Source organism: Lactuca sativa, chromosome 6, assembly GCF_002870075.4.
Source record: "Lactuca sativa cultivar Salinas chromosome 6, Lsat_Salinas_v11, whole genome shotgun sequence".
NCBI lineage: Eukaryota > Viridiplantae > Streptophyta > Magnoliopsida > Asterales > Asteraceae > Lactuca > Lactuca sativa.
The window spans coordinates 107890743-107907423 of record NC_056628.2 but is presented as its reverse complement, the minus strand read 5'-3'; the positions used below and the strand labels follow the sequence as shown (position 1 = coordinate 107907423).

The window sequence follows — 16681 nt, the reverse complement described above, 5'->3', positions numbered from 1 at the left end:
AAAAAAGTTTACACATGTATCGCCAATCATTTGATTGTGGAAAACGACATACCATGAGCATGCAAACTTAATCATTTTTTAAAGATTTTTAACTAATTTTATGTTAACTTTTGACTTTCAATATTTCTCAAAGTTGAATCAACTAGTGGAATTTTATGAAACTTTGAGATAAAAACATAAAAACATGTTTTTATGATCGTTTAATCACTAATTAACATTAATAATAGCTTTCGATTTTTGAAAGCCATATTTATGATTAACATTGAAAAATAAGATAAGCAAATTAATGATATTATATATAGGAAATACGACAAAAAAAAAAAAAAAAAAAGTTAACGTTGTAAAAGATAAATAATTTTTCCAAACCACATTGATTTCGATAATCTCATTTATAAGAGATAAATATATATAAATTCTAGTGTCAATGATCCCAAAATAAAGGGTTAAATGCCAAAAACATAACAACATATTTCTATTCATATGTTGATTATAACATCCTACTTTCATTTCTTCTTATGGCTATGTACTTCATAGAATCTTGAATAGACTGCAGTGTTTTAATCTATTGAAAAACAACAATCACTTCACTGCTATTATAAGAAAAAAAATTACAGCGGTGAAATTCTATAGATTTTTCATCTAGAAAAAACTAAAGATACATTGTTATAATGAGAAGAAACTATACGGTATTATTATAACACACAAATATATGAAAGTATAGAACTATATCTGGCTTTTAGCCCTACAATAAATGTGACGTTTGAGTATATGTTAAATCTTGGTTTGCAATAGGGGGGCACACTCGAAATTGGTATGCTCCATCATGGGCCCGAGCCTTATCAGTTTAGGAACAAGTAGATGGTCCCTAAGAGAACATACGAGCGGATTCTCCAATTGCAAAATAGCGCCCGTGACGTTTGCCCGAACGGTCAATGGAAATATCCGTCGCCATCTCTCATTTTGGTATGCTTTGAGTGCATCGTCCACAACCATCGGTCCAGCCTTGAGTGCAGGAGCGAGCTTTTGCACTAAAACAATAGCATCTTCCAAAGCACAACAAGCCCCTTGACCCAGATTGGGTGTCATTGGGTGCCATGCATCACCAACCACCACGGTTCCACCTAATGAAGCATTAGGGCTCAGCCCTGGCCACAACCACCGGTCAACTAGTGGGGTCCGGATGACAGTGTCATCCGGGGTGGCATCGATTATGTTTAGAAGCTCCGAGTCCCAATTCTTGATGAGTTCTTTGGTTTGTTTTTTTAACACCGACTGATCAGTAATCTTCGGACCTGTCATCATTATATTTGGTTGCACGTAAAGGTAACAGAATGTCATTTGATTCGATGATCATAATAGAAATCAAAGAAATTTTATGTTATATGTAAAATACAGTGAGTAGTTTTGGCTTTACTCTATACATTATTTAACTAGGTGTGAGACCCATGTATTAAATGAGTTTATTTAAAAGAAATTTTAAATATAAAATTCAAAATATTTGAGAAGTTTGAATTTATAAGAAAAATGAGAAAAATATTCAATTATAAAAATTAAAATATTTTTCTTGTAAATTTAAACAAATAATTTAGATAAATAAATAAAGGAAATTAATGAAACTTTAATTTAGTAATTTTGAAATTAGAAGGAAAGTTCATTAATGAAATTGATATGCATTTATTATTAGATTTAAATAATATGTGGAATTTAATAAAATATAAAAAAACCATAAAATGACATGTGAAATAAAAATTAATTTAAAATAACCATAAATTTAAATGTGACAAAATAAATAAGAATGTGAGATGTGGCAAAAAGATCTTATTTATTAAAGTAGATTTTAATGCATTTTTAATATACAAAAATAAAAATTCAAAATAATAAAAGCTTATTAAAATCCAGAAAATATTAGAATAAAAAATAGTTATTATTAGAAAACAATCACGAAATCTTATAAATAAGATTTGTATCATTAAAAATTATGTAAATAAAAATGGTTATATAGAAATGTTTAAAAAAGAAACAACCTTTTTATCCATTCCAATACAAAACCATCGTACCAAGATTTTTAGTGCAAACTAGGTGAAAAAGTCTCAATAATGTACGAGGACGAGATACCTGGCGTAGGGCTGTTGAAGCAAACAAACCAGTACACTTTTGTTGGTGAAACGGGAACATAAGCAGCACGTATGCCTCGTCCATAAATATAGTTTACCCGTGGCTCATACGGTTGTCCATCGGGGTATTCTCCAAGCCCACGAAAAGCACAATATCCCACGTATTTAGGCTCTGAAAAACCCATCCATTTAGCCACGGAAGAACGAATTCCATCACATCCAATTACCACCTGTACTTCGATATAATAATGTTAAGCAAGAGGCTGATTACAATTTGCTCTCCTAAAGATCCTAAGTCGCAGTGAATAATTAACTTACTGTTAGTATTTTTTTTATGTAGTTGGGGTTAAGAAAATATACCTTGGATGATATTCGAGTACCATTAACGAGTTGTAGAAGAGTTTCATCATTTTCATGTTTTTGAATGTCTGCCAATTTTGAGGAGAAAGAGATGGAACCTAGTGGTAGCTGTTTGGCAAGCGTCTCCAGGAGGGTTCTTCTTTCAACTGCGCGAACCTCTTGACTGTTCCCATATGCACCAAATTCAGATTTTGGTGACAAAAAATGCATGCGTATAATAGCATGGATATGTATAGAAACGCTACTATAAATATGTACGTTTGGTCTTCATCTTTGAACGTAAATGCGCGGAGCACTCTCCCATTTTCTGTTTTTATCACTATCCTGCACGATTGAGAAAAAGGGAAATAACGAACCCTAGAATCTCGGTATTGGGATCTGGCAGATTGAGAAAAAGGGAAATAACGAACCCTAGAATCTCAAGGTATTGGGATCTGAGTTCATCACCAACTCCCATGGCATCCAAAACCTTCCACCCATTCTTAAACAGAGTCAATGACGTTCCCCCGGTTCGCAATGATTCCGCCTGCTCCAGCACCACGGATCGAACCCCCAATCTTAACACAAAAACAGATCCGAACAAGCTATTCAACATTAGCAATAACAACTTTCGTGATATAAGATATTAAAAAACTAAGTAACCTGTGTAGCGAAACAGCGGTGGATAGGCCGGCTATTCCCGCTCCGACGATGACTACTTCTTCCTTCCGGATATCGGATCCAGCACTGACTATTGTTAGCGATGTGAGTTTGATTCGTTTAGGGTTTTTTGTTAGAATTGGAAGAGAGTAGTGCGTATAAGGATTACTGGTTCGTTGATGAAGAGAAATACAGTGAAGGGGCAAGAAAGATGAAGAGAATGCTGCCATTGTGGTGCGTGGCTTTTGGATGTTTCAGAGAAGAAAACCGCATCTTTGTGTAATTGTTTTATCACCACTGAATTTAGTGGTCAGACGCTGATAGATGTTTCTCGGGAAATTCCATTGAAAAAAAAAGCAATTAACTATATTAATTAATAATAGTATAAATTAATAATAGTATAGTTTGTATATTTTAAGATTTTATCTTATTTTGGATGTGTATGTTTCAATATTTTGCTACAATATTTTCTATAATTAAAATTTGGTATAATATTTTTTTTTATAGTATGACAATTTTAATCCAATACTTTGTATAGTTTGACAATTTAGTCTTTAATATGTTGTAACCAGTGATTGGCTCATGTCTTTTAATATATGCCACTTTAAGTCCCATTATTTTATATGGTTCAACATTTTGCCAGAATATTTTCTATAGTTAAGATTTACCACAATACATTTTATAATTTGACAATTTTAGTCCATATTTTATATGTTTCAAGATTCTGCCACAATACTTTGTATAGTTTGACAATTTAGTCCCTAACATGTTGTAACTAGATATTGGCTCATATCTTTTAATATTTGCCACTTTAACTCCCATTATTTTGTATGTTTCAACATTTTGTCACAATATTTTTTATAGTTTGACAATTTTAATCCCTGATATGTTGTAACTAGAGATTGGCCACATATCTAATATATATATGCTTTAAGTCCTTTTGACCATTTTGGCCTTCTTTTTATCCATTTTGTAACAGCCCGGAATTCCAGGTATCATTATATTTATGAGTTTTGGGAGTTTTAAGAGGGGACTCGGCGAGTTGGAGCTCAGACTCGCCGAGTAGGATCGCGGATCTGGCCGCGGGTTCGCGACTGGACTCGACGAGTCCGGATATGGACTCGGCAAGTCTGCGCTATTTAGCGAAAACCCTAACCGTTCAGGTTTGGGACGTATATGAGGGACCTTATGGCTGTCATTGTTCACCCTAGTCCTTTGAGAGAAACCCTAAGTCGTTTGTGAGCATCTGGAGCAAGGTAGAAGACCATTGTTGATTTTGGAAGTGTTGTTTGCAAGGAAGAGAAGACTTGGGTTAAGGGATCAACAAGGGAAGCCATGTTCTGAGAATTGGGGACACAGAGAGCACATTATTCAGGTAATATTTCGAATTTGCATCCTTCTATGATTGATGTATATATGGATTTAGGGTTTATTGGACCCTTTTGTGGCTAGATTGAGTGTTACCTTGGTCCCCTAAACGATTGGAACCCTGTATTGGGATCTTTGGAAGTCCAGAATGTCCCATGCCTGAGCATTTCGTGAATCAATGGAGGTTTTGGATTGGAATCCTTATGCCTTAGGTCAAAATGTAAATTATGAGTCTTGGGGTGTATTATGAGCACCGAAATGAGGCCTTTACGTGATGAACCAGTTTAGGAAGGCCAGACCTGTGAGTTGTCGGAGCAGTTCTGACCTTAGGAAGCAGTTTGAGCGGTTGCATGGCATGGACTCGCCGAGTCCGATGAACAGACTCGGCGAGTAGCTTGAAGATTAACTGGGACTTGTCGAGTTGTTCTTCAGACTCGGCGAGTTGAGTCGGGGTGGCCCCGCGATTCTTCCAGGAGGAACTCGTCGAGTCAGGGGAGATACTCGACGAGTAGAAAGGGAATTTTAGAGAATTGGTGAGGACGTCTAGACTCGCCGAGTCGCCCTAGCACTCGCCGAGTCCGGTCAAAGTTGACCGTTGACCGTTGACCAGAATGGACCTGTGTTGACTTCTTAGGGATAGTCAACATTAGAGATATAAAGTGTTAACTAGGGACATTATGATGTTATAGGAGGATTAGAGCTCGGAGAATCGGGCACGAGGGATTTCCAGGTTGTGAGATATCGAGACACGCGAGGTGAGTCTTCTCACTATACTTTACCTTGAGTAGGTAACCAGAGTTATATGATAGAGTATTTGTATGCTATGTATGTTATGTGTTGCATTGCATTCTTCTATGTGATTTATGCTATGCTTGTGTACAGAGTTAGAACCTGAGGGTTCACAGAGTATGGGTGCACGGACCCACAGAGTTATAGCCTCGAGTGGCTAATATGTGTTATATAGTATTTTGGGGAACTCACTAAGCTTTATGCTTACATTGTTGGTGTTATTTGTTTCAGGTACTAGTGAGGATCGCGGGAAGGCGCCGGCCTGATCAGCGCACACACGCGGGATTTTATATTATGTGATCTTGGGGATTTTATATATGTTATGAAATGAATTACAAACAATGATGTTTTTATGAATATTAAATGATGTTATCTTTATTAAATGCGAAAAATTATTTTTAAATTCCTGGTGTTACAATTTGGTATCAGAGCCTTGGTTTGAGGGATTCGAGTACACCTTCGGGCGTACTTGGACTCAAACTGAGGAATTAGATGTAATTTTCAAAAGATTAAAAGATTTTAAAAGACGCAGAGCAAGAGATGTGTGTACGATCAGCCCGCGCCCGAACGGTGATTTCCCAAAATACCCTTACATTATGTGATGTTAATATTGATATGATGTATCTGCATGCTAGAGTAGGCTAGGCATTGCTATTAGAACTAGATTGGCATGATTGTGTTGCCTTAGCCTAGGGAGAGGTGAGCTGCTATGAGATACTTGAGAGTGAGTAGGTAGCAGCGAGGGACTCATGAGAGATCTATTAGAGAGTGGTCTACGCATGATAGAGTACTTGAAACCTGGAATCCGAAGAGGAGGACTTGGAGTGTATTCTGGTGCGGTGTGGATAGTAGTATTGGGCCCGTACTACTGGAAGCACCGGAGCGGGGTACAGCTCAAGTAAGAATCTTTGGAATGCCAAAAATCAAGGAGGAAAGAGTTGACGAGTGTGAGTGTGTTCGTGGGGATTCTAAATTTATTGTATGTCGTATTTCAGCGGTAGATCATGGTGAGGACACGTTTCACGTCCGAGAGCAGTGGTACCAGTGAGGAGGATATCCGCCGGATCATCCAGGAGGACGTAGCTGCAGCCATCAGGGCAGAGATTCCGGAGATGTTTGGGTCCATAAAGACCACACTGATCGAGACGTTCGACGAGCGTTATGCCGCTCTTACTGAGGCTGCTGCTGCAGCGGCTACCGCAGCGGTGACTGCTGCAAGGCCGCAGGGTGGGGACACGTCACTATTCCGGGAATTCAGCAACACGAAACCACCAGAGTTCGATGGGACCCCGGGTCCGGTGGCAGCAATGAGGTGGATATCTGATATTGAGGGGTGCTTCTTCACTTGCTCGTCTCCTGAGCATTTGAAGGTCCGATTCGCGCTGAACCAGCTTCGCTTGGGAGCGAAGGACTGGTGGAAGTTTGTAACGGCGCATTATACGCCTGCCGAGCTTGCTGCGGTGACCTGGGAGAGGTTCACCACCATGTTTCAAGATGATTACGTTCCCCAGGTGGAGAGGGAGCGTTTAGCACAGGAGTTTCTGACCCTCAAGCAGGGTACTGAGTCTGTTATAGCAATCACGAGGATGTTCCACGAGCGGGCGATGTTCTGCCCTAAGCACGTGCCCACTGAGCAGGCTCATATGAGCCGCTACTTGAGTGTCTTGAGGCGGGATATTCGGGAGTTCGCTGCAAACTCCTCGTACCGGACATTTGCCGAGCTTCAGGCAAATGCTCGGAAGAGGGAGATCGAGCTTGAGACTCAGGCCAGGGAGGAGGCGGAGTCTCAGGGGAGGGATCGGCGACCGGCACAGTCGCAGCCGGCCGCCAAGCGGGCCAAGCCTACTAATCCCAGACCAGGGAGCCAGAAGGGCCGCACTTGCGGAAAGTGCGGCAAGGGGCATAACGGAGTTTGCCAAGCGGGGTCTTGCTACAAATGTGGCAAGGAGGGGCACATGGCCAAGGACTGCCCCAAGGGATTTGCAGTGTGCTTTCACTGCAACCAGACTGGACACCGGAAGGCTGAGTGTCCGTAGCTGCGCGGAGCACCTCAGGGACCTGCTCCTGCCACCATCAGAGCTACAGAGAGTCGGCCTATGAAGATCGAGGCACCGAGAGCTCGAGGGAGAGCCTTCCAGCTGACTGCGGAGGAAGTCCGCGCCGCGCCCGATGTGGTGGCTGGTACGTTTCCTTTCATATATTTATATTGATGTTGAAATATTATGCTTATATTAGGTTATGCGTAGGTACCTTCCTTGTGAATTCTGTTCCTGCTTTAGTGTTATTTGACTCGGGTGCGAGTCGGTCTTTTGTATCTCTGGCCTTTAGCCAGCATATCAGTGCTAGTCGTGAGGCATTGAGTCGGCCTCTGAGAGTTTCCATAGCTGATGATAGAGTGATTTGTGCCACGTGGGTTTTCCGGGGATGTGTGTTAGAGATTTTTGGGGTTGAGTTTCCGATTGACCTAATTCCTATCGCGATGGGTGATGTCTGTGTCATTGTGGGCATGGATTGGCTGAGCCGATTCGGCCCAGTCATCGACTGCGAGCGTCAGCAGGTGACTATACGAGACCCTAGTGGGGGAGTTCTTTCGGTGTACGGCGAGGGTACGCGTTCGGGATCAGCCTTTTGTTCGGCCGCCAGAGCGAGGCAGTGTCTACAGCAGGGCTGTAAGGGTTTTGTGGCGTATGTGATGGATACGCGAGCGACTTCCGAGAGACCGAGTTCAGTTGAGGAGGTACCGGTGGTGCGTGAGTTTCCAGATGTCTTTCCCGAGGAGCTGCCGGGAGTACCTCCTGTGAGGCAAGTGGAGTTTGGTATTGATTTGATTCCGGGAGCCGTGCCTGTCGCTAAGGTGCCTTATCGTCTTGCACCTCCAGAGATGCAAGAGTTATCCTCGCAGCTTCAGGAGTTTCTGGGAAAGGGATTCATTTGGCCGAGCAGCTCGCCGTGGGGAGCACCTATTCTGTTCGTCAAGAAGAAAGATGGTTCACACTGGATGTGCATTGATTACCGGGAGTTGAACAAGTTGACGGTCAAGAACCGTTACCCATTACCGAGGATCGACGATTTATTTGATCAGTTGCAGGGAGCATCTTGGTTCTCCAAGATCGACTTGAGGTCGGGATATCATCAAGTGAAAGTGCGGGATGAGGACGTACAGAAGACAGCATTCAGGACGCGATATGGGCATTATGAGTTTGTGGTGATGCCTTTTGGGCTCACCAACGCCCCGGCTGTATTCATGGATCTCATGAACAGGGTATGTAGGCCGATGTTGGATCGGTCAATGATTGTGTTTATCGATGATATTCTAGTGTATTCGAGATCTAGAGAGCGGCATGAGGAACATTTGAGGGAGGTCCTCGGGGTGTTGAGATCGGAGAAACTTTATGCAAAGTTCTCCAAGTGTGACTTCTGGTTGCGGGAGGTTCAATTCCTAGGGCATGTTGTTAATCAGGAAGGGATATTGGTCGATCCGGCCAAGGTTGAGGCGGTGATGAGTTGGGAGGTACCGAAGTCACCTTCTGAGATCAGGAGTTTCCTTGGATTGGCAGGGTACTATCGGAGATTTATTAAGGACTTCTCCAGAATTGCAGTGCCACTCACTAGTTTGACCCGAAAGGGGGTTGCATTCTCATGGGGACCCGAGCAGCAGACCTCTTTTGAGACACTTCGCCAGAGATTGTGCGAAGCCCCGGTGTTAGCTCTCCCGGAAGGGATGGAGGATTTTCTAGTTTATTGTGATGCATCTATTTCGGGGTTGGGTGCAGTTCTGATGCAAAGAGGGCATGTAATAGCATATGCATCGAGGCAGCTGAAGCCTCACGAGACGAGATATCCCACGCATGATATAGAGCTGGGGGCAGTAGTGTTCGCCCTCAAGATTTGGCGTCATTACTTGTATGGAGTTCGTTGCACGATATACACTGACCATAAGAGTTTGAAGTACTTGATGGACCAGCCCAACCTAAACATGCGTCAGAGGAGGTGGTTGGATGTGGTCAAGGATTATGATTGCGAGATCCTGTACCACCCGGGTAAAGCTAATGTGGTAGCAGCTGCGTTGAGCCGTAAGGGGGAGAGCACTCCACTACGAAATGTATGTTTGAGGTTGACCGTGATAGCTCCAGTACTGGATGCCATTCGTGGGGCACAGTCTGAGGCTATGCAACCGGAGATGCAGAAGAGGGAACGGGTCGTTGGTTTGGTTTCAGAGTTCGTTACTGATGATCGAGGGTTGATGACCTTTCAGGGTCGGATTTGGGTACCGTTTGTAGGCGGTACGCGTACTACTTTGATGGAGGAGGCACATCGATCGAAATTCTCGATCCATCCCGGGGCTACAAAGATGTATTTGGATTTGAGGAGAGAATATTGGTGGCCCTGCATGAAGAGGGATGTCGCGTGGTTTGTCGAGAGGTGCTTAACCTGCCGTAGGGTTAAGGCCGAACACCAGAGACCACATGGCAAGTTGCAGCCATTGGAGGTTCCCGAGTGGAAGTGGGAACAGATCACTATGGACTTCATCACCAAATTGCCGAGGACTGCCAGAGGAGTTGATGCAATTTGGGTGATTGTAGATAGACTTACGAAGAGCGCTCACTTCCTTGCCATTAGTGAGAGTTCTTCAGCAGAGAAATTGGCGGAGGTGTATGTGAGAGAAGTAGTATCTCGGCATAGGGTGCCGATCTCGATTGTTTCAGATCGTGATGTGCGTTTCACTTCTAGGTTCTGGAAGAAATTTCATGAGGAGTTGGGTACTAGATTGCATTTTAGTACCGCATATCATCCCCAAACAGACGGTCAGAGTGAGCGGACGATTCAGACGCTCGAGGACATGCTTCGGGCGTGTGTGTTGGATTTTGGGGGTAGCTAGGATGCGTATTTACCCTTGGCGGAGTTTTCCTACAACAACAGCCATCATTCGAGCATCGGTATGCCACCCTTTGAGCTATTGTATGGTAGGAGATGTCGGACCCCTATTTGTTGGGGAGAGGTGGGGCAGAGAGTGATGGGTAGTACAGAGATCGTGCTTCAGACGACAGAGCAGATTCAACAGGTTAGACAGAGGTTATTGACCTCCCAGAGCCGACAGAAGAGTTATGCGGACAGACGCCGAACCGAGCTTGAGTTCCAAGTCGGCGACTTCGTTCTCCTGAAGGTCTCTCCTTGGAAAAGGAGTGATTCGATTCAGGAAGAGGGGCAAGTTGGGACCCCGGTACATTGGGCCATTTCGTGTAATTGCGAGGATAGGCCGGGTAGCCTATCGGTTGGAGTTGCCAGCAGAGTTGGGGCAAATCCACGACACTTTTCATGTGTCGCAATTGAGGAAGTGTATAGCCGACGAGTCGGCAGTGGTTCCATTAGAGGATATTCAGGTGGATGCGAGCCTGAATTATGCCGAGAGACCAGTGTCCATCAGAGATCGGAAGATCAAGGTTCTGAGGAATAAGGAGATACCTCTGGTGTTAGTTCAGTGGCAGCACCGGAAGGGATCGGAAATGACCTGGGAGCCGGAGCGTGAGATGCGGGAGCAGCATCCGGAGCTATTTTCAGAGTGAGACTTCGAGGGCGAAGTCTAGTCCTAGTGGGGGAGAGTTGTAACAGCCCGGAATTCCAGGTATCATTATATTTATGAGTTTTGGGAGTTTTAAGAGGGGACTCGGCGAGTTGGAGCTCAGACTCGCCGAGTAGGATCGCGGATCTGGCCGCGGGTTCGCGACTGGACTCGACGAGTCCGGATATGGACTCGGCGAGTCTGCGCTGTTTAGCGAAAACCCTAACCGTTCAGGTTTGGGACGTATATGAGGGACCTTATGGCCGTCATTGTTCACCCTAGTCCTCTGAGAGAAACCCTAAGTCGTTTGTGAGCATCTGGAGCAAGGTAGAAGACCATTGTTGATTTTGGAAGTGTTGTTTTGCAAGGAAGAGAAGACTTGGGTTAAGGGATCAACAAGGGAAGCCACGTTCTGAGAATTGGGGACACAGAGAGCACATTATTCAGGTAATATTTCGAATTTGCATCCTTCTATGATTGATGTATATATGGATTTAGGGTTTATTGGACCCTTTTGTGGCTAGATTGAGTGTTACCTTGGTCCCCTAAACGATTGGAACCCTGTATTGGGATCTTTGGAAGTCCAGAATGTCCCATGCCTGAGCATTTCGTGAATCAATGGAGGTTTTGGATTGGAATCCTTATGCCTTAGGTCAAAATGTAAATTATGAGTCTTGGGGTGTATTATGAGCACCGAAATGAGGCCTTTACGTGATGAACCAGTTTAGGAAGGCCAGACCTGTGAGTTGTCGGAGCAGTTCTGACCTTAGGAAGCAGTTTGAGCGGTTGCATGGCATGGACTCGCCGAGTCCGATGAACAGACTCGGCGAGTAGCTTGAAGATTAACTGGGACTCGTCGAGTTGTTCTTCAGACTCGGCGAGTTGAGTCGGGGTGGCCCCGCGATTCTTCCAGGAGGAACTCGTCGAGTCAGGGGAGATACTCGACGAGTAGAAAGGGAATTTTAGAGAATTGGTGAGGACGTCTAGACTAGCCGAGTCGCCCTAGCACTCGCCGAGTCCGGTCAAAGTTGACCGTTGACCGTTGACCAGAATGGACCTGTGTTGACTTCTTAGGGATAGTCAACATTAGAGATATAAAGTGTTAACTAGGGACATTATGATGTTATAGGAGGATTAGAGCTCGGAGAATCGGGCACGAGGGATTTCCAGGTTGTGAGATATCGAGACACGCGAGGTGAGTCTTCTCACTATACTTTACCTTGAGTAGGTAACCAGAGTTATATGATAGAGTATTTGTATGCTATGTATGTTATGTGTTGCATTGCATTCTTCTATGTGATTTATGCTATGCTTGTGTATAGAGTTAGAACCTGAGGGTTCACAGAGTATGGGTGCACGGACCCACAGAGTTATAGCCTCGAGTGGCTAATATGTGTTATATAGTATTTTGGGGAACTCACTAAGCTTTATGCTTACAGTGTTGGTGTTATTTGTTTCAGGTACTAGTGAGGATCGCGGGAAGGCGCCGGCCTGATCAGTGCACACACGCGGGATTTTATATTATGTGATCTTGGGGATTTTATATATGTTATGAAATGAATTACAAACAATGATGTTTTTATGAATATTAAATGATGTTATCTTTATTAAATGCGAAAAATTATTTTTAAATTCCTGGTGTTACACATTTTTTCGTTTTACTACTTATATTTCATTACGATTTGCCACACGTATTTTAATATTTCTCACTTTAAGTCCATTTGACCATTTTTTACCTTCATTTTGTCCTTTTTCCGTCTATCGATTTGTAATTTTGTTTTGGGTTTCGTTTTGTCATATTTTTCTCATCGTGATCATTTGTGAATAAAACAAAACGCATCTCATTGCCACAAATGTGACCTGTGGTTTATCACAGCTCACCCACTAGTTTGAATTATCAAGAAGAAAAAAAATGTGAACATGACAAATCTAGACATTCACTTAAGTGTTATTTTCAAAAAAATAAAAACCCTAATATTTATATTTTTTCGTTTTAAACCAAAAGTTTTTTTTCCCAAAAAAAACTAAATTTTTTTTGCAAAAACTTGGTATCTTGTCTTGTACCCAATTGACACTACATTGATAAAAGAAAAAGTGTACGAGACTTATTCTTCATTTGTCAAGACTTATCATCCTCTTCCATTCGTTTATTACGTTCATTCTTTCATCTCTAACAACCCGTCTTCAAGATGAAAACGCCAATGTCGATGGAGTATGAGAGGGAAAATTAGGGTTTTTTTCCATAATCGCACAAAATAGCATCTAGCAACGAGGTTAAGAAGAATGCTAAGAAATACAAGAAAAACGAAGTTGATTATGATGAATCTGAAGATGATGTTCTCATGTTTTACATGCAGATGTATTATGAGAAGGAAAAGGTAATAGTTGTATCCTTCCATTCTATTATTGATCCCTTTCTTAGCGAACTTTGTGAAGATGAATTTGATATGTTTGATGAAAATGATGATTACATGGATGGTTTGGTTCATCTAGAAGATGATAAGAATGACATCAATGGTTCGGTTTCTTTTAATGATCACACCACAGAGTGGAATCTTATGGAACCAAAGGTTGGAGAGAAATATCAAAAAATTTCTCAGCTAAAAAAACTGCCTTATTAAGGTATAAGAAATTTGAAAGTACTAGTTTATGTAACACCCGTAAATTTGGGCTACATATAATAAGTAATAATTATTAAAATTAAAATCCTTGAATAGAATAATCTATAGTCATCCGCGTTGTAGACTATATAATATAAGTTTCGTATTAAGAAAAACAGAAAAAATAAATTGAATTGTTTGTAAATCATAAAAATGAGTGTGCCAGTATGGCAGTATATATATATATATATATATATATATATATATATATATATATATATATATATATATATATATATTATTTAGAAAATACATGTTGTCCCGATCCCGAAAATATAAATTTCATAAAAATTCGACTCTGTATGAATTAGATATGATTTTTATAAGATATAGAAGTCAGTTTCGCCTAACGAATGTGTGACGTAAAAAGCTACGAAGAAAATGGTTGACTTAGCTAAAGTCACCAAAAGGAAGATCATAGTCTTCTTTAAGATATGAATTTTGAGAAAAAGAATGTCAAAAATGAATTCCATATGAGAGAATTATGATTTTAGCAAAATCATCTAATTATATAAAAATAGGGAAAAAATAAAGTGAAAACTAGTTTTTGGGATCTAAATAAAAGTTGTAGATCTCATCGAGAGTTTTCCGCGGATATAAAGAACGTCAAAAATGAAGTTCGTATGAAGAAGTTATGAATTTTTGAAGCTTTCTCGATTGCACCTCGTGCAGAGTAGGTATGTGCGGCGCGCGCTTCTAAAAGTCTCCATGATGCTCCAACCAGTGAATGTCACATGTCATGACGTGAGACACCATGTCTCATGTCATGAGAGGCCCCAAGGCAACTTATAAGTAGCGTTCAAGGCTTATTATTTCCCCCATTCCATTCCTAACATTCCCTTTCATGTTTCTACTCTCTTAACCCAAAATTCTTTAGTATTTAAGATATTTTAGTGATGCTCTAAGGTCCCTGAGAGCCCGACATGTATTAGCTAGCAAGTCGGAGGCCTGCTAGTGTAATTTCCCGTTTTTCACTAATACCTCTTTAAGTTAAGCTACACTTTTTTACTTTCAATGCAACTTATATTTATAGTCATAAGACGTTATTATGAACCTATAAATAAGATTTATTAATGATTACAAGTCTAATACTTATTGATCTACTTACAGGAGAGGTGTCTAGAATGTTCAGTTTGACTTGGTTGTTGGATTTCAGAAAAGCAATATGCCGAAATGATCATGTCTCCTAACTATCCCACCTGACTAATCCTTACTTGATAGATCTTAATGTAGACATTGGGATTAGTGAAGATCTAGACTATTATTAGTTGCCAAAATCCTTAGACTAAGACTTTGTATTAATCATACTTAGGTCACGTCATGGGAATATCTAAGGCGTTAGGCGAAACTCTGCCCAAATCACCAGTCACCCACTTAAGTCAGGTGAGTGCATAGTTACTTTCATCTTACACATAGATATGAAGTATTGTAACTTCTTAGATGCTATGTGTACCTATTATATGTACTTACAATTTTTGTGTTCATTGTGACATATTGGATTATTATGATAAGCATTAGAAATTATCATAAGTCATATTAGGTAGTGATGAATAAGGTAAAATAAAATATAATGAAAGGTCGTAACCAATTTGGTATTTCTATTCCACTAGGGAATAGTCATCTAGTAGCTTATAGGTGTCAGCCACAGACTATTCTAGACAGCTTGGAGAAACATGGGCATGCTTGCAACCTGCAGATGTTTATAAGCCATACACGGGCAGGTTCACCACCTGTAGGTGTTAATAACTTCTTATGCGGACAGGTCTATGACATGTGGGCATTAACAAATCCGATATGGATAGGTTTACAACCTATAAGAATTAAGGAATCGTACACGGATGGGTCTACAACCGGTAAGTAAGCTAAACTAACGCATCGAAAGGTCCCCGTCTTGTAGATGTTAAGAAAACACATACTGACAGGAACATGTAGGTGTAAATAAACTAGACATATGGGTGCTCTGTTTACCCTAGGTTGACTCATATTGCCGAGGAATCCTCATGGCAATATTATCTATTTAGACATCCTTTAAGATAAATCCTTAGCGATCATAAATTAGGATCAAGGAGTAAGAATAACATGAACGGATAATTTAGGTTATTTGCTTAATCTGAAATATATAAATTATATTATTGTGGTTTGAAAACCCTATGTAGTCACCGGGTTTCCCAACCTGACTCACTCAGTTTCTCTGTTTCACAGGTAGCCGTACGAAGTTATCTGCATATTGATATAAGTGTTTGCTGAGAGATTTAAGGAGTTTGTAGACTTCTAATGTAAATATAGTAAGGTCTATAATATTTTGTTTATGCTTATGTTTTTGTATTGATGATGACATCCCGAATTTTATAAATAAAACACATTTCTTGGAAATGCTTCGATAATAGTATTATCATGTTTTTGGGACAAATTCAGTAAAATTAATCTTTTTGAAAGAATACTCTAAATTAATAAGCATAAACAAATTGGTCTTTTCTGGTCGTAAAAATGGGGATGTCACAGTTAGTATCAGAGCATTAGATTAAGCGAACTAGGAATTTAGAGGATTTCTAGACTTCAACTTAAAATGCTAAGCGATGATCGTGAGATGAGTGTCTATTATAATTTAGGTAGTACACCTAAATTGACACACACACTAGTTCACTTTTTGGACAACATGCCTAATTTGCTTTATATGCTAGATGATTTATGCATACTATATGATGCCTTAAGCTACCTATCTAAATTGATATTATTAGGTTTAAGGTATGATGCCGACCTAGAATTAGGAAATTTTATGTGTTTAGGTTTCTAAAAGGTATTGGAACTGAGATATAACTTCTTGGGCAGATAAGGAGAATTATACGTTAATAAAACCTTCCCTATCTATATTTTCGTCATAGTACACTAAATGCATGCTTCGGTGTATAGAACGAAATGAAAACCATGAGGAGCGGTAGGGTCATCAACAACGACGGAGGTCCAGCAGCTTAGAACGTCAGAGTGGGAGCTGCTTAACTCACCATGGAAGGAGCTCGAGCGATGATGGAAGATCTACTCGATCAACAAAGACGTGAGTTTATGGCTCTTCTCACCCTAGAGCGTGCTAATGCTAGGGGTAGAGCACCAATGGTCAATGAACCAATAGTTGTTAAACAAGTCCACTTTGGATAGGTTCCTTCTCAAGAAACGACGGTCCAAGAAGCAAATGA

General features: G+C 41.0%; 1 protein-coding gene across 1 annotated transcript; it reads right to left on the bottom strand.

Moving 5' to 3' along the window:
* Positions 1-565: 565 nt before the first annotated feature.
* Positions 566-3421, bottom strand: LOC111917329 (monooxygenase 2). Its single transcript, XM_023913022.3, has 6 exons — positions 3117-3421; positions 2885-3031; positions 2733-2798; positions 2475-2637; positions 2116-2344; positions 566-1292 (listed from the first exon to the last, which is right to left on the bottom strand). Exons 1-6 carry the CDS (start codon positions 3341-3343, stop codon positions 772-774), a joined length of 1353 nt encoding a protein of 450 aa, XP_023768790.1. The 5' UTR covers positions 3344-3421; the 3' UTR covers positions 566-771.
* Between the last annotated feature and the right edge of the window lie 13260 nt (positions 3422-16681).